At 43.0% G+C, this 27,039-nt stretch overlaps 1 protein-coding gene across 1 annotated transcript in view; it reads left to right on the plus strand.

Moving 5' to 3' along the window:
* Positions 1-26,059, plus strand: part of WDR90 (WD repeat domain 90) — a gene marked incomplete at its 5' end in the record, with an annotated part of 63,038 nt that extends 36,979 nt beyond the window's left edge. The window contains 18 exon segments of the mRNA XM_081337973.1: positions 909-1,040; positions 2,055-2,249; positions 3,809-3,909; positions 4,645-4,744; positions 5,046-5,167; positions 6,475-6,634; positions 9,230-9,420; positions 11,002-11,170; positions 13,626-13,737; positions 15,997-16,168; positions 16,275-16,397; positions 17,924-18,104; positions 19,078-19,208; positions 19,771-19,914; positions 21,142-21,261; positions 22,655-22,739; positions 23,382-23,535; positions 25,013-26,059. Of these exon segments, the coding sequence (XP_081194099.1) occupies positions 909-1,040; positions 2,055-2,249; positions 3,809-3,909; positions 4,645-4,744; positions 5,046-5,167; positions 6,475-6,634; positions 9,230-9,420; positions 11,002-11,170; positions 13,626-13,737; positions 15,997-16,168; positions 16,275-16,397; positions 17,924-18,104; positions 19,078-19,208; positions 19,771-19,914; positions 21,142-21,261; positions 22,655-22,739; positions 23,382-23,535; positions 25,013-25,025 (2,405 nt within the window). The 3' untranslated portion in view covers positions 25,026-26,059.
* Positions 26,060-27,039: the final 980 nt, after the last annotated feature.

Here is a 27,039-nt window from a genome sequence, read left to right on the forward strand (position 1 = left end):
AGAGTTAAATTAATTTTGACGGAACCGTGGCTAGTGCAGGTAGTCCTCAACCTTTGACCACAATTGAGCCCCAAATTTAGGCTGCTAACTGAAACATTTGGGAGTTTTGTCCCATTTTACAACTTCTTGCCATTGTTGTTAAATGAATCATTACAGTTGTTAAGTTAGTAACACGGTTGTTAAGTGAATCCGGCTTCCCCATTCATTTGCTTGCCAGAAGGTTGTAAAAGGGGATCATGTGACCCCGGGACACCGCGACCGTCATAAACGTGAACCAGTTGCCAAGTGTCTGAATTTTGATCAGGTGACCATGGTGATGCTGCTATGGCCCTAAGTGTGAAAAAAGTCAGTTTTTTCAGTGCCATTGTAACATAGAATGGTCATTAAATGAACTGTTGTTAAGTCAAGGACTAGCTCGGGGGCAGGCAACCTTGGCTCTTTTATGACTCGTGGACTTCAACTCCCAGAATTCCTCAGCCAGGCACGCTTGCTGAGGAATTCTGGGAGTTGAAGTCCACGAGTCATAAAAGAGCCAAGGTTGCCTACCCTTGGACTAGCTGTAATAATAAAATAAAGAAAGTCAGTCCAGAAGTACAAGAGTTACAATAATTTCCACGAAAACGTGTTTACCAAAAATAAAAGTAACTGAATGAAACAATGCAGCATTGAATTGTTCTGTAGCGAATTGGCTGGGGCGAATTGTCCTAGACCAGAGGTCTTCAAACTTGGCCCTTTGATGCCTTGTGGACTTCAACTCCCAGAGTTCCTCAGCCAGGCACACATGTTTTGGCTATAAGAATGGATGATTGGCCCCAGTTCATCTGGTTACACAGAATCGGAGTGAACGTCTGAACCTGGAAATCTTAACCTTAAACTATCCTCTGATGTCGCCTCTTGTTTCTCCACAGAAGCTAATTTGGAGAAGGTACAAATTTCACCACCTGGGTCCAGTGATGCCCCCCGCCAGCTGGTTCCTTTGCCTACTGTGGTGTCTCCTCCATGTCTGGATCTCAGTGCTCTCCACCGGCTGGTTGAGCAGGGTGAGCAAAGAAAATTTCAGCACCATAGGAACTGATCAGGCCTTCCCTATGCAATTCTACAGACTTAATGCCCCTCATGGCTGTCTTATCACCTGCCTTTCCAGAGACATTTGATCAAAACACAATGGGTCTTGCCTTTCCATTGAAGATGATATCTGTCATCCCATAAGAGAGCCGGGAAGGAGAGAGGAGATAATTGGTCCATTGGAATGAGGGGGTATTTAATACATTCGAATAAATAAACTATGGTAAATAAATGAATATTGCTCCTTTCTTTTGGACAGTTTTCTATCATGGTCTCCAAGCTTACTCCCTTCTGCATGAACAGGGATTCTGACCTGGGTGTAATTCTCAGAAGGTGTCTTATGAGAATTTGGCAATACATTTTCTGTTTATGGGATATGCCTGCGTAATGCTAGATATCTACCACCACATCTGGAGAGAGGGACTATTCTTCCTTGTCCAGAATTTCTTTTCCAAGACAGCAACCATTGTCTCTGCTGTGGGAAGATAGATAAATTAGGCAGCTCCTGAATGGGTTCCATTCTTTTGTTCCTCTTATCTTCTAAAACAATGTCTCTCAATCTCAGGAATTTTAAAATAGGTGGGCTTCAACTCCTCACGGTGGCTGGGGAATTCTGATCAAAATTCGGACGCTTGGCAACCGACTCATATTTAAGAGGGTCACAGTGTCCCGGGGTCATGCGATCCCCTTTTGTGACCTTCCAACAAGCACAGTCAATGGGGAAGCCAGAGTCACTTAACCATCCTCTTCCTAACTTAACAACTGCAGTGATTCATCTAACAGCTGTGGCAAGGAAGGTTGTAAAATGGGGCAAAAATCCATCCATCCTAAAATTCCTGAGGTTGAAAAATGAAAAAGTGATCCATTCCGTCCTGTCTGACTCTTGGCGGATGCTATGAGCTAGCTCTCTCCACGTCTTCCGATTGTTCTAAAAGCACATGGAGCCACTTGCTTCCCCCTGTCATTTTCCTCTCCTTTCTCTCTCCCAGACACTTGGTCTATTTCTGAAGAAGAAAAAGAAGAAGAAGAAGCACGTTTGAAAGGGAAGAATGGAGAAGCTGTTAACGGGACTACTGGCCACTCAGTTCTTGCACTGAATGATGTTGTACAACATGAAGGGCCTCTGCCTGTGAACCCTGACATCGCTCCAGTTTCTTCAAGCCCTCACAGCCCTGCAGGAGGTGGTAAGTTGGCTGTATCCTGGTGCTTTTAAAAGATTCCACATTGTGAATAATCTCAAGAGTTGCCTTGAACCGTGAGACAAGCAGCAAATAAATTTGATAATAATAATAAAATTTAATAATAAACTTGAACACCATCAGCATTGACAAAAATCACGCAATGGCTAGAAAAACGAGTCAGAGAGAAAGGAACGTGATATGCAATTTTGAATATAAGTAAGAAGAAGAGACATCACCCTGTCAACAAAAGTGCGTATTGTCAAGGCTATGGTCTTCCCAGTTGCAATGTATGGCAGTGAAAGTTGGACCATAAAAATGGCTGAGCGCCAAAGAATTGAGGCCTTTGAACTATGGTGCTGGAGAAGACTCCTGCGAGTCCCTTGGACGGCAAGGCGATCAAACCGGTCAGTCCTAGAGGAGATCAACCCTGACTGCTCTTTAGAAGGCCAGATCCTGAAGCTAAAACTCAAATACTTTGGCCACCTAATGAGAAGGAAGGACTCACTGGAGAAGAGCCTCATGCTGGGAAAGGTTGAGGGCAATAGAAGAAGGGGATGACAGAGAATAAGGTGGCTGGATGGAGTCACTGAAGCAGTAGGTGTGAGCCTAAATGGACTCCAGAAGATGGTAGAAGACAGGAAGGCCTGGAGGAAGGTTATCCATAGGGTCACGATGGGTCGGACACGACTTCGCAGCTAACAACAACAAGAAGAAGGCTATTGAGTGACTAATTAACATATTGTTTATGGTAATTAACCATATCTATTACTGTTAAACACAGGTACGTAGACACTATGCTGTTTGCTAAATATTGAAAATGTTATTTGGAAAAACCCCAACCCTAACCCGAAGCCCAATCCTAATCCTGACCCCACCTTATCCCTAACACTATAAAAACTAATAAAATCTATATATTAAAAAAAGCATTGAAAAAATCACCGTCGGTCAATTGCAAAAGGCAGCCTTACTCAGAACAGCTTACATCCTTTGACCCTTAACATCATCAAGCAGCCAGAGCTATCTATCCCAGGTCCTTGGAATAGACTCGATAAGTGGATAAAAGTGCCAAATCCAGTCTGAACATCTGGCTGACTGCTAACAAGAACAGCAACAACAACAATAATAATAATTTGGAAGATATGCACATGCCTTCACAAATAACTAAATGGAAATAATGTATGAGAAGTTTCTTGTGAGAACAATGCCCACTTATTTTTATTAGGCAGTTTGAAAAAAAGACAAACGGAAAGAGGTGAAAAATTATAGAAAGATAAAACACGACCTGAATGAACAGGGAATCTACAAATATGGAATTGGGTTTGAATTTTTAATATATAATTAACTGCTTTTAAACGCTTGAACATATGAGTTTATAAATTGCAGGTATTAAAATCTAGGCAGTTCATAAGTATCAGTGCCAGAAGTTAGCACAGTATGAATAATAAAATAAAATTCAAAGTTACAGCATGTTCTATCCCAAGAGACTAATGATCTCTTTGGATCTTTTTAGAGCTAGAATACTAAAATTTAACACAATCTGCTTGCTTTTTCTCATGTGTTAGACAGAGGAAAGGAAACGAAACAGTCCGTACCCCAAAATATCATCCCCCCAGACTGTTACCGGCACTTCATACCCCGTTTCAAATCTTCAGCACCTTCCAAGGTGAGACCTAGCTTGAGAGTCTGGGGAGAAATGGTTGCCAGTTGTTCAGTGCTGACTTATTGTACAAAACTGATTTGTGGGGTTGGTATGCTGAGCTATCAGTCCTGGTTTACAAATCTTAAAAGGCTTGTAAGGCAACGCCAAGCAAAACATGTTTTAGTGTGGTTGTTTTAGTGTGGTTGTTTTAGTGTGGTTGTTTTAGTGTGGTTAACCCAGTCTATCTGAGTGTAGACAGAAACGTTTCTTAATGATTTAGCTATTCTGAAAACATTTCTCGGGAAAATAGCTCTACATTAATTTAATATGCAGTGTGTGTTTGTCTACTGATGTGTAAAGTACAAGTAGTCCTTGACTTACAAGAGTTCACTTAGTGATTGTTCAGAGTAACAACAGCAATGAAAAAGTGACTTGACTGTTTTTCACACTTAATGACCGTTGCAGCATCCCTAATGGTCACGTGATCAAAATTCAGACGCTTGGCAACTGACTCACCTTTATGACGGTTGTAGTGTCCCCGGGGTCACCCTTTTGCGACCTTCTGACAAACAAAGTCAATGGGGAAGCCAGCTTCACTTAACCATATTACTAACTTAACATCTGCAGCAATTCACTTAACAACTGTAGCAAGGGAGGTCGTAAAATGGAGCAAAAGTCACTTAACAAATGCGCCCCTTAGCAACAGAAATTTTGGGCTAAGTATATCAATTTTTACTGGGCTCCTGTTTGGTTTTTAAGGTATTCTCTTCTCCAACTGCTAACGAGGGTCTGAAGTTGAAAGCTGTGATTGGCTACAACGGGAACGCCCGAGGGAACATGGTGTGGAACCCCGACACAGGTACAGCCATGAAATAAAAACCCCAAATCCACCATCTTTCTTTTCCAGACCCTCAATGGAACTTTTGAAAGGCTTTCTGAATCTCCCTTTTTTAAAAACAAAACAAACCACGGTCCAAATCTACTGTGATGGCCCCTTCAAATTTAGTTTGAATATTCTCTTTGGCCTGCAGTATTGACCCTGCAATATATTTTTAAGCCTAGCTGTGTGTTGCAATCTGGGGGATGTGTACATGTTTGGGGGAAGGGTAGGGTTAGGGTTTTAGATGATAATGGGTAATTTCCCCCCCCCCCTCTGCTAGGTTTCTTCGCCTACAGCTGTGGTTGTGTGCTGATTGTGGAAGACTTGCACTCTGGATCCCAGCAGCACTGGCTGGGTCACCCGGAAGAGATTTCAACTTTAGCTCTCAGTCACAATGCCCAGGTATGACCATCCCGCCATTTCCCTACAGAGAAGCTGACCGGAATCACAAAGAAATGGCCGTTTATTGACGTTCAGGTTGTGTTAATTTTTGAATAAAAGTCCTGGACTTAAGAAAAACCATAATTGATCCCAGAATTATGCTCCTGAGTTATGGTGGTGTCATCAAGTCGGGTCATTGGGGTGATCGTGCCTAATGTTATGAACTGCTTTGTGGCTGACATTAAGCAACCATTGGGTCGTTAAGCGAATCCTGCTGTCGTTAAACAAGTCCATTTACCCAGTGGGGATTTTTTTTTTCTCCCGGGAACTAGAAGTAAATACTGGAAACGGGCAAAAACCCACTAAAAAAACCATGGTCCATAAATGTGAGCTGGTTGCCAAGTTTCCAAAATGTGATCATTTGACACGTTTGTGTGTTTGTGTGTGTGTGATCAGAACTCTCTCACATGCAAATAAGCATACATATTTTATAAATATCTAAAGTGCTTTTCATGTAAGTTGGCAGGTTTTTTTTGCAATAGCCCACTCAGCAAGCCTATATTATATTATATTATATTATATTATTATATTATATTATATTATATTATATTATATTATATTATATTATAATATATTATATTATAATATATTATATTATATTATTATATTATATTATTATTAATTATATTAATATTATATTAATATTATTATATTATATTATATTATATTATATTATATTATATTATATATTATATATTATATTATATTATATTATATTATATTATATTATATTATATTATATTATATTATTATATTATTATATTATTATATTATTATATTATATTATTATATTATATTATATTATATTATATTATATTATATTAATTAATTATATTATATTATATTATATTATTATATTATTATATTATATTAATTATATTATATTATATTATATTATATTATATTATATTATATTATATTATATTATATTATATTATATTATATTATATTATATTATATTATATTATATTATATACACACACACACACCATCTTGTTAAAACAAGAGCTGTATCTTAACATACTTTTAGCCCTGCTGGAAATTGCCTGTGAGTTTCTTAATCACGAGACACATGGCCATCACAGTCCTTTGTCTGATTGTGGTTTTGAGCAGCATTAAAAACTCTTTGTCTCTCTCTCTCTCTCTGTGGCTTTGAGTTGCAGCTGCTTTATTTATTTTTTAGCCTAATTGTATTTTCCTGTTCGTTAAACAGTTAACCTCCTTATTCTTTACTGAGATCTCCCTGATGACATGGGCTATTCTTCTAGGTTCTTGCCTCTGCATCTGGCCAGGGTGAAGGAGACCTGCGCTGCCAAATTTGCATCTGGAATGTACAAAATAGGACTTGTGAAAAAGTTCTCCTTCATCATGAAAACCAAGTGCAAGCCATGGCGTATTCTCAAGACGACCGCTTTCTTGTCACTCTAGGTTGGTATAGCCAAGGGAGATGAGAAGGCATCAGGTATTCCACCCAGACGAGTGGAAGCTTTTGACCAATTATGATGGGTGTGTGCATTTTGGCTGCCTTAATTTTCACCAAGCAGTGCCATTTGCTACGGCATCCTAATTGAGGGCTTGTTGTTGTTGTTGTTAGTTGCAAAGTCGTGTCCGACCCATCTTGACCCCATGGACAATGTTCCTCCAGGCCTTCCTGTCCTCTACCATCTTCTGGAGTCCCTTTAAGCTCACGCCTACTGCTTCAGTGACCCCATCCAGCCACCTCATTCTCTGTCGTCCCCTTCTTCTATTGCCCTCAACTTTTCCCAGGATTAGGCTCTTCTCCAGTGAGTCCTTCCTTCTCATTAGGTGGCCAAAGTATTTGAGTTTTAGCTTCAGGATCTGGCCTTCTAAAGAGCAGTCAGGGTTGATCTCCTCTAGGACTGACCGGTTTGATCGCCTTGCAGTCCAAGGGACTCGGAGGAGTCTTCTCCAGCACCATAGTTCAAATTGAGGGCTAGATAATTAATTTAGCTGTGCATTTTTTCAAAAAGTGGGAGTGAAGCCTTTAAATATGCAGCGTTTACCTTTAAGATGTGTGGGCCTCGTAGCAGGCTGGGGAATTCTAGGAGCTGAAGTCCGCACATCTTAAATCTGAAGGTGCTTTTCAAAAGGCAATTGAACTTCCTTGGGTTTTTTTCCCCTTGAAAATGTTTCCCTTCTCACCCAAGAAGCTTCTTCAGTTCATCTTCAGTTCTCTTCCTCTTCAAACTGACGAAGCTTCTTGGATGAGAAGCGAAATGTTTTCAAGGGAAAAAAAACAAACCCTAGAAAATCCAGTTGTCTTTTGAAAAGCACTGTAAGGACTTGCCCCAGCTGGTCCCCTCAGGAAAGCACAACTCTTGACTCCGTTAAGGTTAATCAGAATAACTTTTACTGAGTAAAAGTAAGATAAGACTTTTATTGTCATTTTTTTTACTGTGGGCACAACGGCACGTATCAAAAATGAAATTTAGTTGCTCTCAAAGTGGAACACATACATGACACACACCTAACCATACTATATGCACATATGTATAGACCCACACCCCTACCTATACATAACAAATAAATATTAAACCCTGTCCATCTTAAATTTCGAAGACCATATAGGAGCTGTGACCAGGGGGGCTTTTGCCCAGCTTCGTCTGGTGTGCCAGTTGCGGCCCTATCTGGACCGAGATGCCCTACGCACAGTCACCCATGCGCTTGTGACCTCCCGGCTAGACTACTGCAACGCTCTCTACATGGGGCTGCCCTTGAGGACCACGCGGAGGCTTCAACTGGTGCAGAATGCAGCTGCGCGAGTTGTGATGGGGGTCTCCCGATACTCCCACGTAACACCTCTACTCCGCGAGCTGCATTGGCTTCCGGTTGCCCTCCGGGTGAGATTCAAGGTGCTGGTAATGACCTATAAAGCTCTGAATGGCTTGGGTCCGGATTACCTAAGGGAACACCTGCTGCCGGCATCAACTTCCCATCGTCCTGTGCGCTCCCACAGAGAGGGCCTTCTCAGGGTGCCGACGGTTAAGGAGTGCCGTCGGGTGATCCCCAGGGGGAGGGCATTCTCTGTGGGCGCGCCTGCCCTTTGGAATGAATTACCGGTGGAACTTCGGACCGCCCCCAATCTGCGTACATTTCGCCGGGATCTGAAAACTTGGTTTTTTGATCTATCAGGCCTGGACTGAAGGGGTTTTAGTTTTTAATATTGTTTTAATTGTTGGGCTTATGTAATTTAATCTATTTTAATTTATACTATTTTTATATCATATTTTATGTTGCCCTGTAAACCGCCCTGAGTCCTTCGGGAATAGGGCGGTATAAAAATTTAATTAAATAAATTAAATAAATAAATGAATATATAACGGAAGGAGGAAGTTTGAGAGTTCACAAGGTTAATGCTGTATGGAATGAAACTATGGCTGAATCTGGATGTTCTGCTTCAGAAAAGTCAGGCGGAATCTAAGTCCCGCGCAAAGCCCAAAGCCATTCTTTCAGTTCCCCAAAGCCAAACCCTATGGCCAGTCCACTGGCAGCCAATGTGATGCTGCGTGGTTGTTTTGAGAACACTGAGGTGCAAGGCAGATAACAGGTCACCCTCAGGGCATGATGGCCCTAGAAGCAGGTGGGAACCAGCTAGGAAGGAGTCTGCTTCTTCTCCAAAGACAATCCCCCCCCTGTGATTACTGCGAAAGCAAAAGTATGTGGAGAATGCCAACAGTCTTTCTTTCTCCCCTCCCCTCCAGCCGAATTGCAGGACACCAGCATGGTGGTCCTGACAAGCGCCTTTGGGACAACCATGATCTGGGTGATTGAGGATCTCCACAGACATTCACACATCTTAAAGTTCCCAAAGTTGAGAAACACTGGGTTGGATTAAAATATCTTCCTCGTATTTATTTTTTCATGAGCAGATTTTAGCATTCACGTTTTAGTTTGAATCTGAGAAAAACAGAGTGTACCTAGATGCTAAAAGAAGTCCAGAGTTATCAGGCATCGAGATTTAACGAATAAATCCAGATTGGCCTTTTACTTCTGTGCCTGCAGGAGATTATGTAGACCGGGTCGTCGCTCTGTGGAACACTCAGACTTACGATCTGATGACCTCCACCCGTCTCGCTGAGCCAGTCCATGACCTGGCCTTTAATCCACTTTCTGTGGGACAACTTGCCTGTGTGGGGAAGGGAGCTGTGACCTTCTGGCTGATGAAGCAACAGGGCTCTGACATCAGCCTCAAAGTAGGTATATTTTTCCCTGAGGTATATGGGGTGGGGTGAGGTGGGGTGGGATGGGATGGGATGGAGTAGAATAGAATGGAATGGAATGAAATAGAATATGGGAATATAATAGAACAGAACAGAAATAGAACAGACTAGAATAGAATATGGGAATAGAATAGAATAGAACAGAACAATAGAACAGAACAGAACAATAGAATAGAACAGAACAATAGAATAGAACAGAATAGAATATGGGAATAGAATAGAATAAAATATGGGAATAGAATAGAATAGGAATAGAATAGAATAGAATACGGGAATAGAATAGAATAGAATAGAATAACACTGTCACTTTAAATGTACATTAATCAGCATACATTAAAATGAGATTTTGTTGTCTACAGCTCTCAAAGGGTACCCACCTCCAATATACAATGCATAAAATCTGACAAAAAGAATAATAATTATGCATATACCCACATGCTCACACACACATATATGACCCAGAGAAACAACACAGTCTAGTTTGGATGTATACATATACACGAGAGAAACGAATTTTACTTGACATTTTGCCAAATTTAAAAGGAATCCTCGACTTATGACAGTAATGGAGCCTGCTCATCGTGGTTGTTAAGTCATGACGGTTGTAAAACAGGTAAAAGGTGAAACCTTTTGTGTCGCAGTTGTAAAGTGGCTGCTGTGGTCATTAAGTAAACTCTCTAGTCCTTAAGCCAACCAACAGGTCGCTGTGGGCGTGGTTTTGCCCAAAACTGGAAGTAAATGCCTGAGGGCTTGAGGTTCAGACACATGACTACATGGAGCCTGGGGGAAGGCGACTGTTGGCACTTCAAATCTGGGTTATACAGGTAGTCCTCGACTTACAATCATTGGTTTAGTGACCGTTAGAAGTTACAATGGCATTGGAAAAAGCGGCTTATGACTGGTCATACAACCGTTGCAGCATCCTCAGGGTCACATGATCAAAATTTGGACGCTTGGCAACTGGCATGTATTTATGCCAGTTGCAGTGTCCCAGGGTCACGTGATCACCATTTGCAACCTTCCCAGCTGGGTTCTGGCAAGCATAGTCAAGGGGGGGAGCCGGATTTGCTTAACCGCATGAATTCACTTAACAATCATGACCAAAAGGTCATAAAACAGGGCAAAATTCATTGACAACCGCCTTGCTTAACAATAGACATTTTGGGCTTAGTTATAGTCAGAAGTCTAGGATTACCTGTACTTAGCCCCGAGGTAGGTCCTTTACAACTTTGAATGGTCTCTAAGTGACCAGTTGTAAGTTGAGGATTTCTTGTAGACCAGGGGTAGGCAACCTTGGCTCTTTTATGACTCGTGGACTTCAACTCCCAGAATTCCTGAGCCAGCTTGGAAACCTCTCTCTTTTCCCTCAGCATGGCTGGCTCAGGAATTCTGGGAGTTGTAGTCCATGAGTCATAAAAAAAGCTGAGGTTGCCTACCCCTGTTGTTGACCATAATCAAAGAGAAGACTTCAGCCTTGTGACTCATAAGAGATCCAAGGCAGCTTTGGGCTACTTTTGGGGTGCCGATTAAGCATAATCTTCCTTCCTCCTTTAGGTCCAGCGAGTCCCTGCTCCTGATGCTCTTGGTGCGGTGGAGCTGACATCCATGTGCTACAGCTCTGGTTGCCTCCTGTACACTGGGACTAGCACAGGACAGATCTGCACCTGGGACACAGAGACGAATTGCTGCTTCATGACTTGGGAGGCTGTGGATGGCGAGATTGGTGGGTCTCCGCCCTGTGTTAGGCTTCATATAGTAAGACAAGATTACTTTCATTGTCATTTTGCTGTGTGCACAAAGGCGCATGTTGAAATGAAGTTCTGATGCACTGCTCTCGAAAGAATGGAAGCCACCCACCAAACAAGGTCACCCTCCTGAGAACAACACTATTAATACAATAGGAGCAGCAAAATCCAAACATGCCAAGTTATAGACAAATAATATCAAACCTGTATACACACGTATTAATCACAGTCCATCTTGAATACATAGCGGGGGGAAAGAGTCACGAGAAGGCTCTTGAATTAACGATATTTCATTTCACACACACTGGAATTGATGGTGCTTCAGTGAAAGAGTGTTCTGGTACCATCCCTATGTCAATGGTGCAAACACTGACATGTTTTTGCACTGACAATGTAAGAGACAGCCTTTGTTTAAACTGCTTCACTTTGAAACTTGGAGGGAGGGAATTTTTCTAACGACTATTTTGAGAAGATGAGAAGCCCGCGTACAGAATGGGAGGAGAGACCTCATATGTGAAACTAATTGGATAATGTGATTTATGACATGTAGTTAAGGGCAGGGATTATGTGTGTGTTACGATGGGTTTGCAGGATGGAGATTTCAGATTCTGGCATCCCTCCATGAGTGCCGATGTTTCGTTTCATTACTAAGACTTTTAGATAAATAATTATGCCTGCAATTTTTTTGATTTGTCTTATTCATCGGAACCATGACACCCTATCTTTCCCAACGGAGTCATCCTAGAACCGCCATTAGCTCCTGATCAGGTTTAAAAGGTAGTTGATTGCTCCAAGAACTGCAGAAGTGACGGCTGAGAACAGTCACCCAGGAGCTTCCCCATCCTCATACCCTTAATTCTCTACCTAGTGAAATTGAGGGAAATATGGACAAAGTTTTTCGTGTAAATTCATGGATTGCAAGACAGAGGAAGTTACCCAGAGATGTGGTGGTCTATTTTACAAAGAGAGTAATTAGAGATGAAGTCATTCAAGCTGCTTATGATACTAATTTGGTAGTGGCTGAGCAAGAAGTTTTGGTTTTAAAAGAGGTCCCTCCGAAGATCCTAAGGAGAAGGAAAGATTTTGCATTTCTAGTACAGGAACTTAAGAAACGTGATATTAAGTTCAGATGGGAGATTCCAGTTGGGTTGGTGGCGACGTACGAAGGTAAAAGATATCGTTTGGTTACTGTGGCTCAGGCACGTGATTTTTATAGTAATGTGTTAAAAGCAACCCCCCTATCATTTTTGGAAGCTGCAAAAGGATACGGTGTGGGAAAGTTTCAAGATGTTGCAGATAGACAGACAGAGGACAATGGTATTGGAGGGGATCAAGCTACAGTTTCATCGGTTGCTGCAGGAGGCCAGAAGATGACGCGTGCCGCCCTAAGAAGAGCGAGACGAGAGCGAGAGCAAGACCAGCAGAAAGTTATGGAATCTTCAAAGTGTGCTTACAGTGAAGATGTAGGAGGAGAGCGGTCTAAAGAAGTTTTGGGGGTCATGACAGAGGTGCTCCAAAAGTTTTGGGGCGTTAAGATTGCTGATTAAATTTTTAGATTAGAATGTCAATGGAGTAAAATTATTATAGAGGAGAAAGAAAGTTTTTTTTTCTTTTTTTTAATATTTTACACAATTTAAGATTGATGTTATTTGCTTGCTAGAAAAGTATATTAGGGTTATGGACTTAAAGTATGTGTTGAACTAAGAGTGGGTATGTAAGCTCCTAATTAACAACAAGTTGTCTTAGAGATTGCCTAAATTTTTTTTTTATATATACTCTTTTTATCTGAACTTTTATTTGAACTTAAGGATGATTTGGAACTGTGAGACATTTGGCGTGATACATGCAAGAACTATTTTTGATCATAGTTTAGTTTGGCCGGAGATTATTAAGGTTAACAGAGATAGGCGCTTTTGGCGCGTAACTGAGAATTTGTTTGGAAATTAGAGAAAGGTGGGAGAATGCAAATAGCAGGTGAAAGTTTTTTTTTTCTTTTCTTTTTTTTTTTGAAATTAATATGAATAAGGACTGGGATTAAGAAAATTTATTTTGAGTAAAGATCTTTTTCTGTTTTCCTCTTTTTCTTTTCTACTTTATTTGTAATATTAATATTGTCTGTACTCATTTTATATGAGCTAGAGAGAGATAGAATTTATAGTTTATTGTTGATAACATAGGGGTGTTTATGTTTGTTTTTTGATTTTATGCCCTGTATTTAGCTCTGGGAAGTCGGGGGGGGGGGAGGGAGTGGGGGAGAGGGAGAGGGGTGGGGGAGGGGGGGATTAAAGTCAAAATGTATTGTAAAACTTTTTAAATAAAAAAAAAAATTCTCTACCTAGTTTCTCATCTCTAACAAGGAGGGCAGATCTCTGCAATCTCCAGCAGTATTTGGAGGAAATCTGTTTTAACTGAAATAACCCTTTCCTTCTCTAGGAGTACTGCAGTGTCACCGTAACCGACTGGTCAGCGGCAGCAACACCAAGAAGATCCAGATTTGGTCAGTGGCCGCAGTCCAAGAGCTGAGAGTCAAAGGATCTGATGCCAGGTGTGAGATACCAGTTTGCGGAGAGCTGCTGGGGCTTCCTTTTCTCACTTATTCTCATGGTGTCTGTGAAAGACAATGTTTGTTTACGGCAGGGATGTCAAACTCAATTTCATTGAGGGCCGCATCAGCATTGCGGTTGCCCTCAAGGGGCCGGGTGGGTAATGGCCTGGGTGGGCGTGGCCTCCTGGGTGGGCGTGGCTAGAGTGCGTATGGCCTACTGGGTGGGCATGGCCAGCTCTACATCGTTCGCATCAAGGGTGCCTATGGGGGCCTGGGCAGGAGTGGGACAGATCTGAGGGTCTCTGGCAGAAGGAGGGTCTCTGGGCCAGGGCCAAGGCAGTGGGGGCTGTTCCCTCCCTGTTTCCAGGATGGCTTCGCGGGCCAGATCCGGCCCCCGGGCCTTGTGTTTGACATGTCTGGTTTACGGCATTCCCACTTCCCTCAAGTGAAGCAGATGTAGAGTAGAGTAGAGTAGAGTAGAGTAGAGTAGAATAGAATAGAATAGAATAGAATAGAATAGAATAGAATAGAATAGAATAGAATAGAATAGAATAGAATAGAATAGAATAGAATAGAGCTGGAAGGGACCTTGGAGGTCCTCTAGTCCAGCCCCCTGCTCAAACAGGAGAACCTACACTGTCTCAGACAGGTGATTGTCCAGTCTCTTCTTGAAAATTTCCAGTGGTGGAACACCCACGATTTCTGGGGTAAGCTGTTCCATTGGTTGATTGTCCTCATGGTCAGGAAGTTTCTCCTTAGTTATTTACACAGTTTAAATTTATTGTTGAAACTCAAATACTTTGGCCACCTAATGAGAAGGAAGGACTCATTGGAGTAGAGCCTAATGCTGGGAAAGATCGAGGGCAAGAGAAGAAGGGGACAACAGAGAATGAGGTGGCTGGATGGAGTCACTGAAGCAGTAGGCGTGAGCTTAAATGGACTCCAGCAGATGGTAGAGGACAGGAAGGCCTGGAGGAACGTTGTCCATGGGGTCGCGATGGGTCGGACACCACTTCGCAGCTAACAACAAACAACACATTTATATCAAACCTCTAAAAATGTCCTTAAATAGAAATTGAGCTGATCAATTTGGTAAAAAAAAAAAATTCTCTGTCCTTTTGAAAAGCCATTGCAGAGACTTGAGGTTCTGTCAAGTTTCCAGCCCAAACTGGAATTCTTTTCTGAATTAATTGCACTGTTACGCTCCCTTCAGTGTGGCAGGAAGGATCATCTGATGTGTCTTGCTGATTAAGGAGCACAGACTGCAAAAGAAAGTAGATAAGGATTTCCCAAGAGATATTAAGTAAAAAGCAAAACGCTAGGATTTCCGTACCACGAGCAGAGTTCAGGTAACTAATGCCAGCAACCCAGAGAATGATTGGGCAAACACTATAAGCAGTATCGAATCAGCCAAGGTAAGAAGCTGGTTTGGAATACGTTCTTTCTGGTGGGGATCGTCTGTGAGTAAATGGCGCACAAATCTTCCTTCCAAGACCTGGCCCACACTGACAGATGGCAGCCAGTTTGGTTGTTCCAACTAGCTGGAAATGTGTGAATGGACGAGGAGGTCATGTCTGGCTTGCAAAGATAAGAAGTGTAGGGCATTAAAGCCCAATAATGTCCCGAGAAAACAGATCTTCTTTGGGCAGCTAATCACAGAATCACAGGGCTGGAAGGGGCCTTGGAGGTCTTCTAGTCCAACCCCCTCCCAAAGGCAGGGATACCTCATAATTATGTGCGAGTTTGTGTGTAAATGTATGCGTGTGTGTGTGTGTACACACACACACACACAATGTGGTACTTTGGTACTCAACTGCTTTGAAACTCATCGAATTTGGTACCCAATACATTTTGACATGAAAATTTTGTCCTGTTACTCATTGTTTGCTTGGTCCTCATTACACAAGCTAAAACGTGTTGATGTCGGCTGCCTTGTGACTTATTACATTATTCCTTAGGGGGAAAATTTGTTTGGTACTCATCATTTTTGGTACTCATTGTGCGTCCTAGAACCAATTAACGATGAGTATCAAGGTACTACTTTGTGTAGATAGATAGATAGATAGATAGATAGATAGATAGATAGATAGATAGATAGATAGATAGATAGATAGAGTGAGTGAGTGAGTGAGTGAGTGAGTGAGTGAGCTAGGCAAAAGGATTTATTCTCGGCAAGCCTGATGATAACAGCTGTGCAGCTAAGACGGAATATGTTTAATTTCTCTTCTCTTCTCTTCTCTTTTGGGCTCTTTCCTGTAGATCTAACTCCGTTCTCTTGGAGCAGGAAATCACTCTTGATGGGACCATTGTGAGTGCCGCTTTTGATGATGGCATGGACATGGGCATTGTTGGGACCACTGCAGGGACTTTGTGGTACATCAACTGGACAGAGAACACCAGCATCCGGCTGATCAGCGGCCACAAGAACAAGGTTCGCCTGGAGCACACCTTGGCAGTCATGGGTAAATCAAAATCACGTCAGCTGCTTCCTTGTTCAGACGACCCTTTCAGTTGTCCTCTGTTCTCTGTTGGTCCAGGTGAGCGAGGTGGTCTTCAGTCCCGGAGAGTCTCATTTTGCTACCTGTGCAGAGGACGGCAGCGTCAGGGTTTGGTCCCTGGCTAGCCTGGAGCTGGTGGTGCAGTTTCAAGTGCTCAATCAGGTAACTTTGGAAGGATGTGGTGGACTGGAGGAGGCGTTAAGGGGCAGAGGGTGAGCTGAGAGTCCTTACACTGCAGAAAGCGGCACCGGCCTGACCTTTCCCAGAATCCCTGAAGCCTTATCTGGCCGTTTCCAAGGGAATGTCGTCAAACTAGCAGATTCTTGCAACATGGGTGACTAACAGTAAAGAATGTCTATGGAGATTCTCAGCCACCCAGGTCATAGTTGTCCCCAAGATGCTTTTTCAGGAGGCAACTGGACTTCCTTGTTTTTCTTTGAAGACGTTTCACTTCTCACCGAAGAAGCTTCTTCAGCTCTGGATGGTGGGCAATGGAAGGATGAGAAGTGCAACGTCTTCAAAGAAAAACAAGAAAGTCCAGTTGCCTCCTGAAAAAGCAACTTTGGGATAACAATAAAGAACTTGAGGGCATTCACGAGTGGTTCTAGTTGCTTGTGCCTAAGATCAGCCATCCAGGTCATGTTTGTCCCAAAGGTGCTGTTGGGTTCAAAACTGAAGAAACCTCTTGGATGAGAAGTGAAATGTTTTCAAGGGGAAAAAAAACCAAAGTCCAGTTGCCTTTTGAACAGCACCTTTGGGACACAAGACATATAGTAATCTTAATAGTCATGTTTTGCTAGAAGTTGCTAGGAGCTGTGCGGGATGCAAAAGACATATAGGAGATCTGGAAAATGTACCCCACATTTCTGGGGCTAGTCACAAAGCTAAGCCAAGGAAGACAGTGGGAGAAAGCTGAGCATGCTGGTAATTGGCTGCTTACCCTGGAAGTGTAGTCTCCCAGGTTTTGGCTAGTGGCTAAACTGAGTTCTACACGAGCTGGTTTGTTTGTTACTGTGGGACTCCCCAATTCCTCTGTGGGTTGATTTAAACGTTTCAGGATTTATTTATTGAGAGCCAATTTGGCATAATAGCTAAAGTGTTGAGCTATAGTTTCTAGTCCTCCCATAGAGCTGAAAGCTGGCTGGGTGATTTTGGCCCAGTCCCGTTGTCTCACCTCACAGGGTTGTTGTTATGGGGAAAACAGGAGGCAGGAGCATTACGTGCACTGCCCGTAGTCGTGCAAATAAGGGCAGGATATAAATCAAAGAATAAATACATAAACATTTCTAGATGATCCTGCAGAAGCCATTGTGTTCAAATCCTTTCTTAACCCGCTGTCAATATTACATGTAGGAGATGACCAGTCTGAGCCTGAGGGAGGGGTCAAATGAGTCATCAGTCTCGAGTTCCGTCAGACCTAGAAGAGGTCTAAGTCCAGCCCACCTTGAGTTCCATTGACTCTTATCTACTGCCAGTTTGCTTTGACTATTAATAATTAGTAGTTAGTAGTTCAGATTCTGGTCGAGAACTTTAGCATACAATAAACCTGTGGTCATTTGGACCTCTCTGACTCCCGATTTCCTACACTTGACAGCACACATGATACAGAAGTGGGACCACTATTCCTTCCCCTCTCTCACCTGGTTGTGGTTAGGTCATCGCTAATCCCTGGTCTTTTTCCTCTTAAGAGTTGCTTGTGCTTGGCCTGGAGCCCAGTGCCCACCTCCATCAACGGGGTCGAAAGCCATCATATTGTGGCAGGCTATAGCGATGGCACCATCCGCCTGTTCAGCATTTCCCGGACAGAGATGGAATTGAAAATGCACCCGCATCCCCTGGCCGTAATGGCACTTGGATATTCTGCAGATGGTAGGGGACAAGTCACAATGTTGAGCTCGGCGTCACCGTTCTTGCTATCTTCTCCTTTGGCTTGGTTCTTTTTCTCTCTTCCAACACTCCCAAGCTAAGATCTCAACTTTGCCCTTGCCCTACTGGCTGATGGGAGATGTAGTCTAACTAACTGATGGATGTTATCCTTTCAGTTGTGTCCGACTTTTGGAAATCCTATGGGTCTCTCCACATCTTCCAATCTTGCACTACTTCCTTGAGTTTTCGATGCTCTGTCTGGTGCTAGCTTTGATGGTGTCCAGCCCCCGTGTTCTTTTGACGGCCTGGTTTCCTTTTACTGCTAACTCTTCCAAACGTAATTGCTTTCTCCAATGAGTCTAAGTAAAAGCTAGTTTTAATCCTTATTTTTTATTCGGCTCTTTCTGTATAGCACAGAGATTATCTGGATTAATAACAGAATACCACAAATGAAATCAAATGTTCTCTTCTTGGCTTTGCCTTAATTCTGGTGTTTTTCGAACTTGAATAAAGGATTCCCGAAAGTATTTCTGAAGAGGTTACGGTCGAGGGTGAAACTTTGGCAGCCACGTGCCTCTCTTCGTTTTAACATGTCATTAGAAAAAGCAGGGAGGAGGTGTTCCTTACGAATGGCTTAGCTGGAGAAACGAAACTTCTGTGGCTCCACCGAACATTGTGAGAGCCTGGAAACTTTTCAAGGACGTCCTAACAGGTGTGAAGTTGAAGCAGATGGTTCCCGTAACAGAGAATTTGTTTACATGGACTACGTGAGGGTTGGCTGGGAAGGTCATTGTTTAATACTATGAACTGGTGTCTGATAAAGTTTTTCCTTGACAACACCATGCAATGCATTCTATAAACAGTGAGCTTTTCGGAACTGAAGTGATCCTGGAGTTTTATTTGGATGTTGACAGTTACAAGTTTATGTGTGTATATTTGCTATCCCTGACTGGTGGCTTCTTGTGTCTGTCTCTAGGAGAAATCATCCTATCAGGAAGCAAGGATGGATTGATTGCCATTAACAGCCCACGTACAGGGATGACCATCAGGGTCCTTACTGACCACCGACCCTCAGCCATTAACGTTATCCATTGCACCAGAAAACCGGTAAGGCACGCAAATGGTTTTACGCATCTGTATATTACCAGATAAATGGAATTCAGGTGGAGAGAGAGAGACAGGATGGAAAATAAATAAAAACATTCTAGAGACCAATAACCGAGCTTTGTGGTCTGCACAAATGCAGAACCAACAGTGGGTTAAAGCCAGATGGAGATTGATAGCAAACGAAGAGATCAAAAATGGATTTATATAAACAAATACAAGTAGTCATCACTTAACAATACACACGGGGACTACAATTTCTATCCCGACTTTCCATATTGTTTCTCTTTTCTCTTTCCTCCAGTTTTACCCTGTCCTGTTCCTCTACCCAGCCTCTGCTTTTTCTCAATAATGCCCCTAAGCAGATTCTCTAGCTTAATTTGTATCTGGAGTTGAGTGACTAGTCCTGAAGGTTTGTGTCTATCCTTGATTGGAAGACAGAGCTTTATTCGTAAACGTGTATCATCCAAACTCTGAGGTCCTATATAAGCACTGTGCTAAGAGGCTGGGGAAACAAATGCAGAAAAGCAAGAGGAATTCTCATTTTCATATACTTTTTCTCCAGTACAAGGAACTTGGGACCGAAGGAAGCGATCTCTGGCTGGCTTCCAGCTCCGATCGACGTGTCAGTGTCTGGATTTCCGACTGGCTGAAGGACAAATGTGAGATCATCGATTGGTTAAGCTTTCCAGCTCCCACAGGTCCTGAGGTAAGAATAGTTTACTTGCCTCTAGTATTTCCATCATGTGGCAAATAATGTTGGCCTTGCTCTTGTTTCAAATCTGGATCAATTTATGGTCCTTGAATTACTCCGAAAGATAATTCACAGCTAAGAAGGGTTCCCTGCTGTTGGTCTTTATCTCTGTATGTCTCCATTTGTTTAAGTAAAATGATAAGTTTAATTCCCATACTTAGAAAATGCTTAGGAAAGCAACTTTTCTGAAAAGGGTCTTTGCTGATCGGCAGAAGCTCTCCAAAGGCAGTAATGATTCTTTATGCCCTTCCTGAATTGGATATGGGCTGGTTAGTGCTAACAATAGCGCTTAGACTTATACATGCAGTCCTCAACTTACAACAGTTTGTTTAGTGACCATTCAAAGTTACAATGGCGCTGAAAAAACGACTTATGACCGTTTTTCACACCTAGTGACCGTTGCAGCGTCCCCAGGGTCGCGTGATTTGTATTCGGATGCTTGGCAACTGAGTCACATTTACGACGGTTGCCGTGTCCTGGGCTCATATGATCTCTTTTGCAACCTTCTGACAAGCAGAGTCAATGGGGAAACCAGATCCACTTAACAACCATGTGACTAATTTAACAACTGCAGTGATTCACTTAACAAATGTGGTGAAAAAAGACATAAAATGGGGCAAAACTCACTTAGCAAATGTCTCACAATAACATACATTTTGGACTCAGTTGTGGTCGTAAGTTGAGGACTGCATGCATACTGCTTCATAGTGCTTTACTGGACTCTGGGTGGCTTACAATGTCAGCCTATTTGCCCCCAACAATCTGGGTCCTCATTTTACCGACCTTGGAAGGATGGAAGGCTGAGTCAACCTTGAGCTGGTCAGGATCGAACTCCTGGCAGTGGGCAGACCCAGCCTGCAATAGGGCATTCTAACCACTGCACCACCACACCTTAGATAGCAATAACAATAGCACTTAGACTTACGTACCGCTTCACAGTGCTTTACAGCCCTCTCTAAGCGGTTTGCAGAGTCAACATCTTGCCCCGAATAATCTGGGTTCCCATTTACCAACCTCAGAAAGATGGAAGGCTGAGTCAACCTTGAGCCGGTCAGGATCAAACTCCTGGCAGCGGGCAGAGTCAGCCTGCAATAAGGCATGCTAAGTTCCACTGCACCACCAGGGCTCTTTCCCGATTGCATGCACTCGTCTGATCTTTTTATCTTTTTTTTTCCTTTTCAGATTCCCAGCCCTCTACCTCCTAGCCTGGCAGCGTTTTGCCCTTGGGATAAAAGTACTATTGCTTATGTTGGCTTTGGGTTGCAAAAAGAGATCCTCTTTTACAGCTTGCAACAGAAACAGGTACGCCGCGTTGTCTTTGAATCATAGAGTTGGTGGTTGAATCTGCGGGGTGCAAGTGTTACTAGATGACACCGCTCCAGACTTCAGGTTTGGAGAAAAGGGGCATCAGCAGGTTGCTGCACGACCTGCATGAATGCCGGGCATACTGCAATGCCAGAGCCTCCGATGCCTGCCTAGAAAACACAGCAGCTGAGCAGTAGAAGCAACTCGCAGAACCTGTGATTAGCCGTTGCAACACAGAATTGGACTGTGATAGAGAGAAGCACAAATGCCCATTTACCACCTTCTGACAAGTAGAGACAGTAACGGTGTTACTAACTGAACAACTGCAGTGGTTCACTGAACAACTGTGGCAAAACTCACTTAACAAATATCTTGCTTAAGAACAGATATTTTTGGACTTGGTTGTGGTTGTGGTACCTGTATATTTCTTTGGTGCCTTGTTTAAGCTAAATGTGTCTTAATTCCTACGCTCTGTAGGGAGAGAATTTAGTCTGTAAAACCGTGACCTCGCCCTTCTCTGAATCTGCCCAGTTCCTTTGAATTCTTCTTCAAGTGTTTAGTGTTTAGGATTAGGGGCAGAACCTGAGATGAAAATTGATCAAGCAAGTCACATTTCTTTGCCTGATCAGTACTAGAACTTTACTTGGGTTTCTACTCTTAACACATGCAGCAAGAGGCTAATCTTTGTTCTCGTGCTGTTTTGGAGGGGAGTATATGGACTGTAGCCAAGAAATTAAAAGACGCTTGCTCCTGGGGAGGAAAGCCATGGCAAATCTAGACAGCACACTAAAAAGCAGAGACATCACCCTGTCAACAAAAGTGTGTATAGTCAAGGCTATGGTCTTCCCAGTTGCAATGTATGGCAGTGAAAGCTGGACCATAAAAAAGGCTGAGCGCCAAAGAATTGAGGCCTTTGAACTATGGTGCTGGAGAAGACTCCTGCGAGTCCCTTGGACTGCAAGGCGATCAAACCGGTCAGTCCTAGAGGAGATCCACCCTGACTGCTCTTTAGAAGGCCAGATCCTGAAGCTAAAACTCAAATTCTTTGGCCACCTAATGAGAAGGAAGGACTCACTGGAGAAGAGCCTAACGCTGGGAAAGATGGAGGGCAAGAGAAGAAGGGGACGACAGAGAATGAGGTGGCTGGATGGAATCACTGAAGCAGTAGGCGTGAGCTTAAATGGACTCCAGAAGATGGTAGAGGACAGGAAGGCCTGGAGGAACATTGTCCATGGGGTCACGATGGGTTGGACACGACTTCGCAGCTAACAACAACAACATATAGACTGTTCATGTTCTTATTTGGAAATAAGGACATTGAGGAAATTGTAGTTCATCTTTCCAAGAAAACTAATATTCTGGGTTGTTTTTTTCTCCCCACGGCATGAAGGTCATCGAGAAGATTCCCTTGCCTTCCTTTGCCACTTCGCTGAGCCTGTCCCCTGTTGCCTGCACCATAGCTGTTGGCTTCAGAGGTACGTATCTGGAGCAGTGGAATGGTTATGTGTCATTTTCTCTCCAAAGCAGGCTAGCAGGCCTGTTACCGATGCTCAAGAAATAGAGCAATTGGTGCAAACAGATCAGATTGCGGAGCTTCTGTTTGACGCTGAGAATTTCAAGCATCCGTTTCAGAGCGTCAGACTTGAAATTGTGATGGAGGATGGGAAGTGAGGCAGTTGTCTTGAGGCAAGTAAGAAGACCCAGAGGAATCTAGACCCCGGGCAGCTTTCACTTGTCTTCTTTATTTGGAGCTTAATGTCCCACGTCAAATTAAAAGAAACCAGTGCAATCCTTTAGAAGACATTGTCCTTGGCCTGTAGCTTGGCTTGCTTTCATGAGTCACAGGGTACCTCAGTGGCTCTTAAAACTATAGAACCAACAGCGAAAAAGAAAACGAGATTGCATCAATATTATAACAAAAAGATGGACAGGGAGAGAGCCGGGAGCAAGAGGAAGTCTGCCAGAATGGTAGGAGGAATCTGCCGGCATGGCTTCTGGAAATGATGCTGCCAAAGTCCCCTTGATGTTTTACTTTCCCTGTAGTTCTACGGCATTTCAGCAGACCACCCAACTGTAGATGTGTCTTCTCTTAGCCAGTCCCTTTCTCTGCCACGCAGAATGCACGCTGAGGCTGATTGACCGTGCCACGAGGACATGGGAGGATTACGGGGGACACAATGACACAGTTGGCCTCTGCAGATTTGCCCCCTCCGGGAAACGCCTCTTCACCGCCTCCTACAACGAGATCCTGGTGTGGGAAGTCCAGAGCAGGTGAGTGCAGACCACCACCACCCCTTCATCATCACCCTGGCCGGGGATGTCCGGTGGAAACATGCTAAGATGATGGTTGCTTGTTACCTTGGACCAGCTGCGACTTCTAACCCCAGGTTGAACCGCCCCAAACTTGGGGGTGGGTGGGATCAGGCAGGTGTCTCTGTTAAAGCAGAGTTCACACTTGAATCTCAGTTAGAGCAGATTTAGCCACTAGCATAGCAGTCAATTAGGAGCATGCAGGATTTGGACGCGGTGACTCAGTGGGTTAGGACGCTGAGCTTGTCGATCAGAAGGTCGGCAGTTTGGCGGGTCGAATCCCGAGTGCTGCGTAGCAGAGTGAGCGCCTGTTACTCGTCCCAGCTTCTGCCAACCTGGCAGTTTGAAAGCACGTAAAAATGCAAGTAGAAAAATAGGGACCACCTCGGTGGGAAGGTAACAGCGTTCCGTGCGCCTTTGGCATCTAGTCATGCCGGCCACATGACCACGGAGACGTCCTCGGACAAGCGCTGGCTCTTCGGCTTTGAAACGGAGATGAGCACCGGCCCCTAGAGTCGGAAACAACTAGCACGCATGTGCGGGGGAACCTTTACCTTTACCTAGGATTTGGAAGGAGTCCTTCCCCCTTCTATTTAGGCTTCAGGATCCCTATTTGTAGGTTACAGGAAGTCCCAAAGGTCCTATTTCAAAAGAAAACTGGGCTTTGGTTTCCCTTGAAGAAATTTTGCTTCTCATCCAAGTAACTTCTTCAGTTCAACTGCAAAGAAACGTGGAACTTGAAGAAGCCTCTTGGATGAGAAGTGAAACGTTTTCAAGGAAAGACAAAGGAAGTCTTTGAAAAAGCTCCTTTGGGACTGAGAATCTCCATAGTCATTTAGGTCATAGATAGCTCTCAATTTATGACTGTAATTGAGCCCACAATTACGGTTATAAATCATGCCGGTTGTTAAGCAGGTTATCCTGTGATCAACCTGATTTTATTACATTTTTTGTGGCAGCCATTTAGTAAATCTCCCTGGATGTTAGGCAAATCCATGGTCCTTAAATAAGCCCTCTTTTTAAGCAAACCCATTGTCTGCAGTGGGCATTTTTATGCCGCAACTGGAAGTAAACATTAGTTTCCAGCAAATAATAATAATAATAATAATAATAATAATAATAATAATAATAATAATAATAATAATAATAATAATAATAATTATTATTATTATTATTATTATTAGTCATGCGATCACAGAGTTCTGCAGATAGCTCTAAATGTGGGCTTTTTGCCCAGGGCCCAAAATGGGATCATGTGATCACAGGTGCGGAGCGGCCATTGCAGCTTCGAATCCAGGATGTCAGCACCTTTTCTGGGGTCCATCATAAGTTGAAAATTATCTGTACCGCGTTTCTTTGTATTTGTAGTAATGATGCTAGATTGCCTCCCTTCCCAATACTTCTGCAGATACTCAAGTTTATCTCTTTCTTTTTTCAGCTCAGCGGAATAGCTTGACCAGGCCATTTGAACCTGGAGCCGAAAAAAACCTTGGCCAGGTGTTATGGGAATGGTGGATTCTGACAGGTTTTTTGACCCAATACAGTTGGCAGACGCAACTCAATTGCAAGAGATCTTCTTGTCACATTTGGAACTGGCAAGTGGCATCTATCCAAGCGCCTTCTTAAAAGTGGGATGACTCACAGATTCAGTGGGCCAAGCCACTGCTCTGCTCAAGCCAATTGGCTGGGCAGATTGCACAGTAATGATCTCCGTGCTTCTGATGTCCCCCGTAGAAACCTGAGCTTTAACCTACAATGCTATAACCCCAGTTAAAGTATCTGGCCCATTGAAGGTCCTGTTGTGAAACAGGGAACAGAGCAGCACAATTTTTGACGCTTTTCTATTGCAGTTGATTTTAGTCCCTTTTAGCACTGTTAAATGTATATATGTATATTTCGCATATTTTTCTACAACTAAAGTAGCCTTTTTTTTATAAACATAAAAAACCACCACCACCATCCTCCTAGGACTAGATTTTGATTTTAACAGTTACCGGTTATACTTTCAAGTGAACGTTTAGTTGAGAAGGAATCTCTCTTCCCCCGTTCCTGCTTCTGATTTTCTCGGTAACAATCACAAAAAAGGCATTTTTTAAAAAACAAACAAAAAAACAAAAAGACACCCAGCTGAGTGTTAACGGCTGAGTAGGTTTTATACGAATACAAGTTTACCTTTTTTTAAAAAAAATATATTTTAAAGATCAGGAACTCTCCAGCTCATTTTATGCTCAGAATTTGAAAAGATAAGGTGTTTTGCTTATAGGATGCGTGGTTAACTTAGACACAAGGTTGTTCCTCAGGTAATGGTCAGATACCAAGAGCGCAACAGGTATTGCTTTCACTTCTTAACCTTGGCTTACAACAACAGAAGCAACGACATTCGCATTGGACTCATTTTCGTTTGTAATTTATAATGAAAGAAAAGGATTGGATTTGTTTGTACTTTAAATTTTTAATATTCCAAATAAATGAGTAGGTTTGTGTATTCAGCCTCTGCTACTTTCTCCTGGTCTAGCTGTTAAAGACGATCCAGCAAAATGGTCTCCCTCTTATAAAATCTAAGAAAATCAGTCCCGTTTTTTATCTGTGCGACCAAACCCAGAGGTGTCTATCGGGCATTGTCAGAAAAGTCAAGATTTCTGACAGCCAGAAAGATGCGATTAAAGTTTCACCCATTTTTGATGGATGTCAAATGTAAAAAATGGATAAAGATTCATTCCCACTGCCAGGGCCGTCATCTTGAAGTTTTTTTGACAGCATCCAATCTGGGTTGATCACCAGGATCAAAGGTTTTGTCTTCCGAGCTTGGACTGGAGCCCATCCTCAGGGAATTTCTTTGGGTTATTCTCTATGGTATTTGTATGGTGTCTGTTGTGTGTGGCTTTTTAGATGTAGATTGGGGTGTTGATGACTGGCTGTTAAGTCTTCTGCTGCTATTTCCTTGTGCTGCCAAGCCCTTGCCAGGATCCTAAGTACTTGACAAGCTGGGGATAAATCACCACGGCTGTTGATTGACATGCCCCCCCTTTCCAGTTTCAGACACTTCCCTGGCTGTTTTTGTGCCTGCTCGTCCAACAATCTTATAGTAATAGGTTGTGGGGTTGTTGTTTTTTTGATAGCACTTTTTATTCTGGAAACAGCAGATCAAGGTCCTTAGTTTTCTTTCCTTCTCTCTAAAGACGTGGGTTAAAGAAAAAGAAGAAGATGGGAGTGATGGCCAATTTAGATTTCCCCCTCCCATCCCGCCGGCCTAAGGATGCTTCCTAACCTGCTCCCAATTTCTGTATGCAAATTCTCATTAGATGGTGGATAGTTTTGAAGAAAGGGCTCTATGTACAGTTGACAAAGCAAGGCAAGAATCGGGGGTCTGAGTGAGGACAGGCTTCCCGCATCTTATATCCATTTTTCCAAAGGGCTGGAAATTGTTTGGGAGCGCCCCGACTCTACGCTCTGTGGTTGTGTCAC

Source organism: Vipera berus (genome assembly GCF_964194415.1).
Source record: "Vipera berus genome assembly, chromosome: 13".
Classification (NCBI taxonomy): Eukaryota; Metazoa; Chordata; class Lepidosauria; order Squamata; family Viperidae; genus Vipera; species Vipera berus.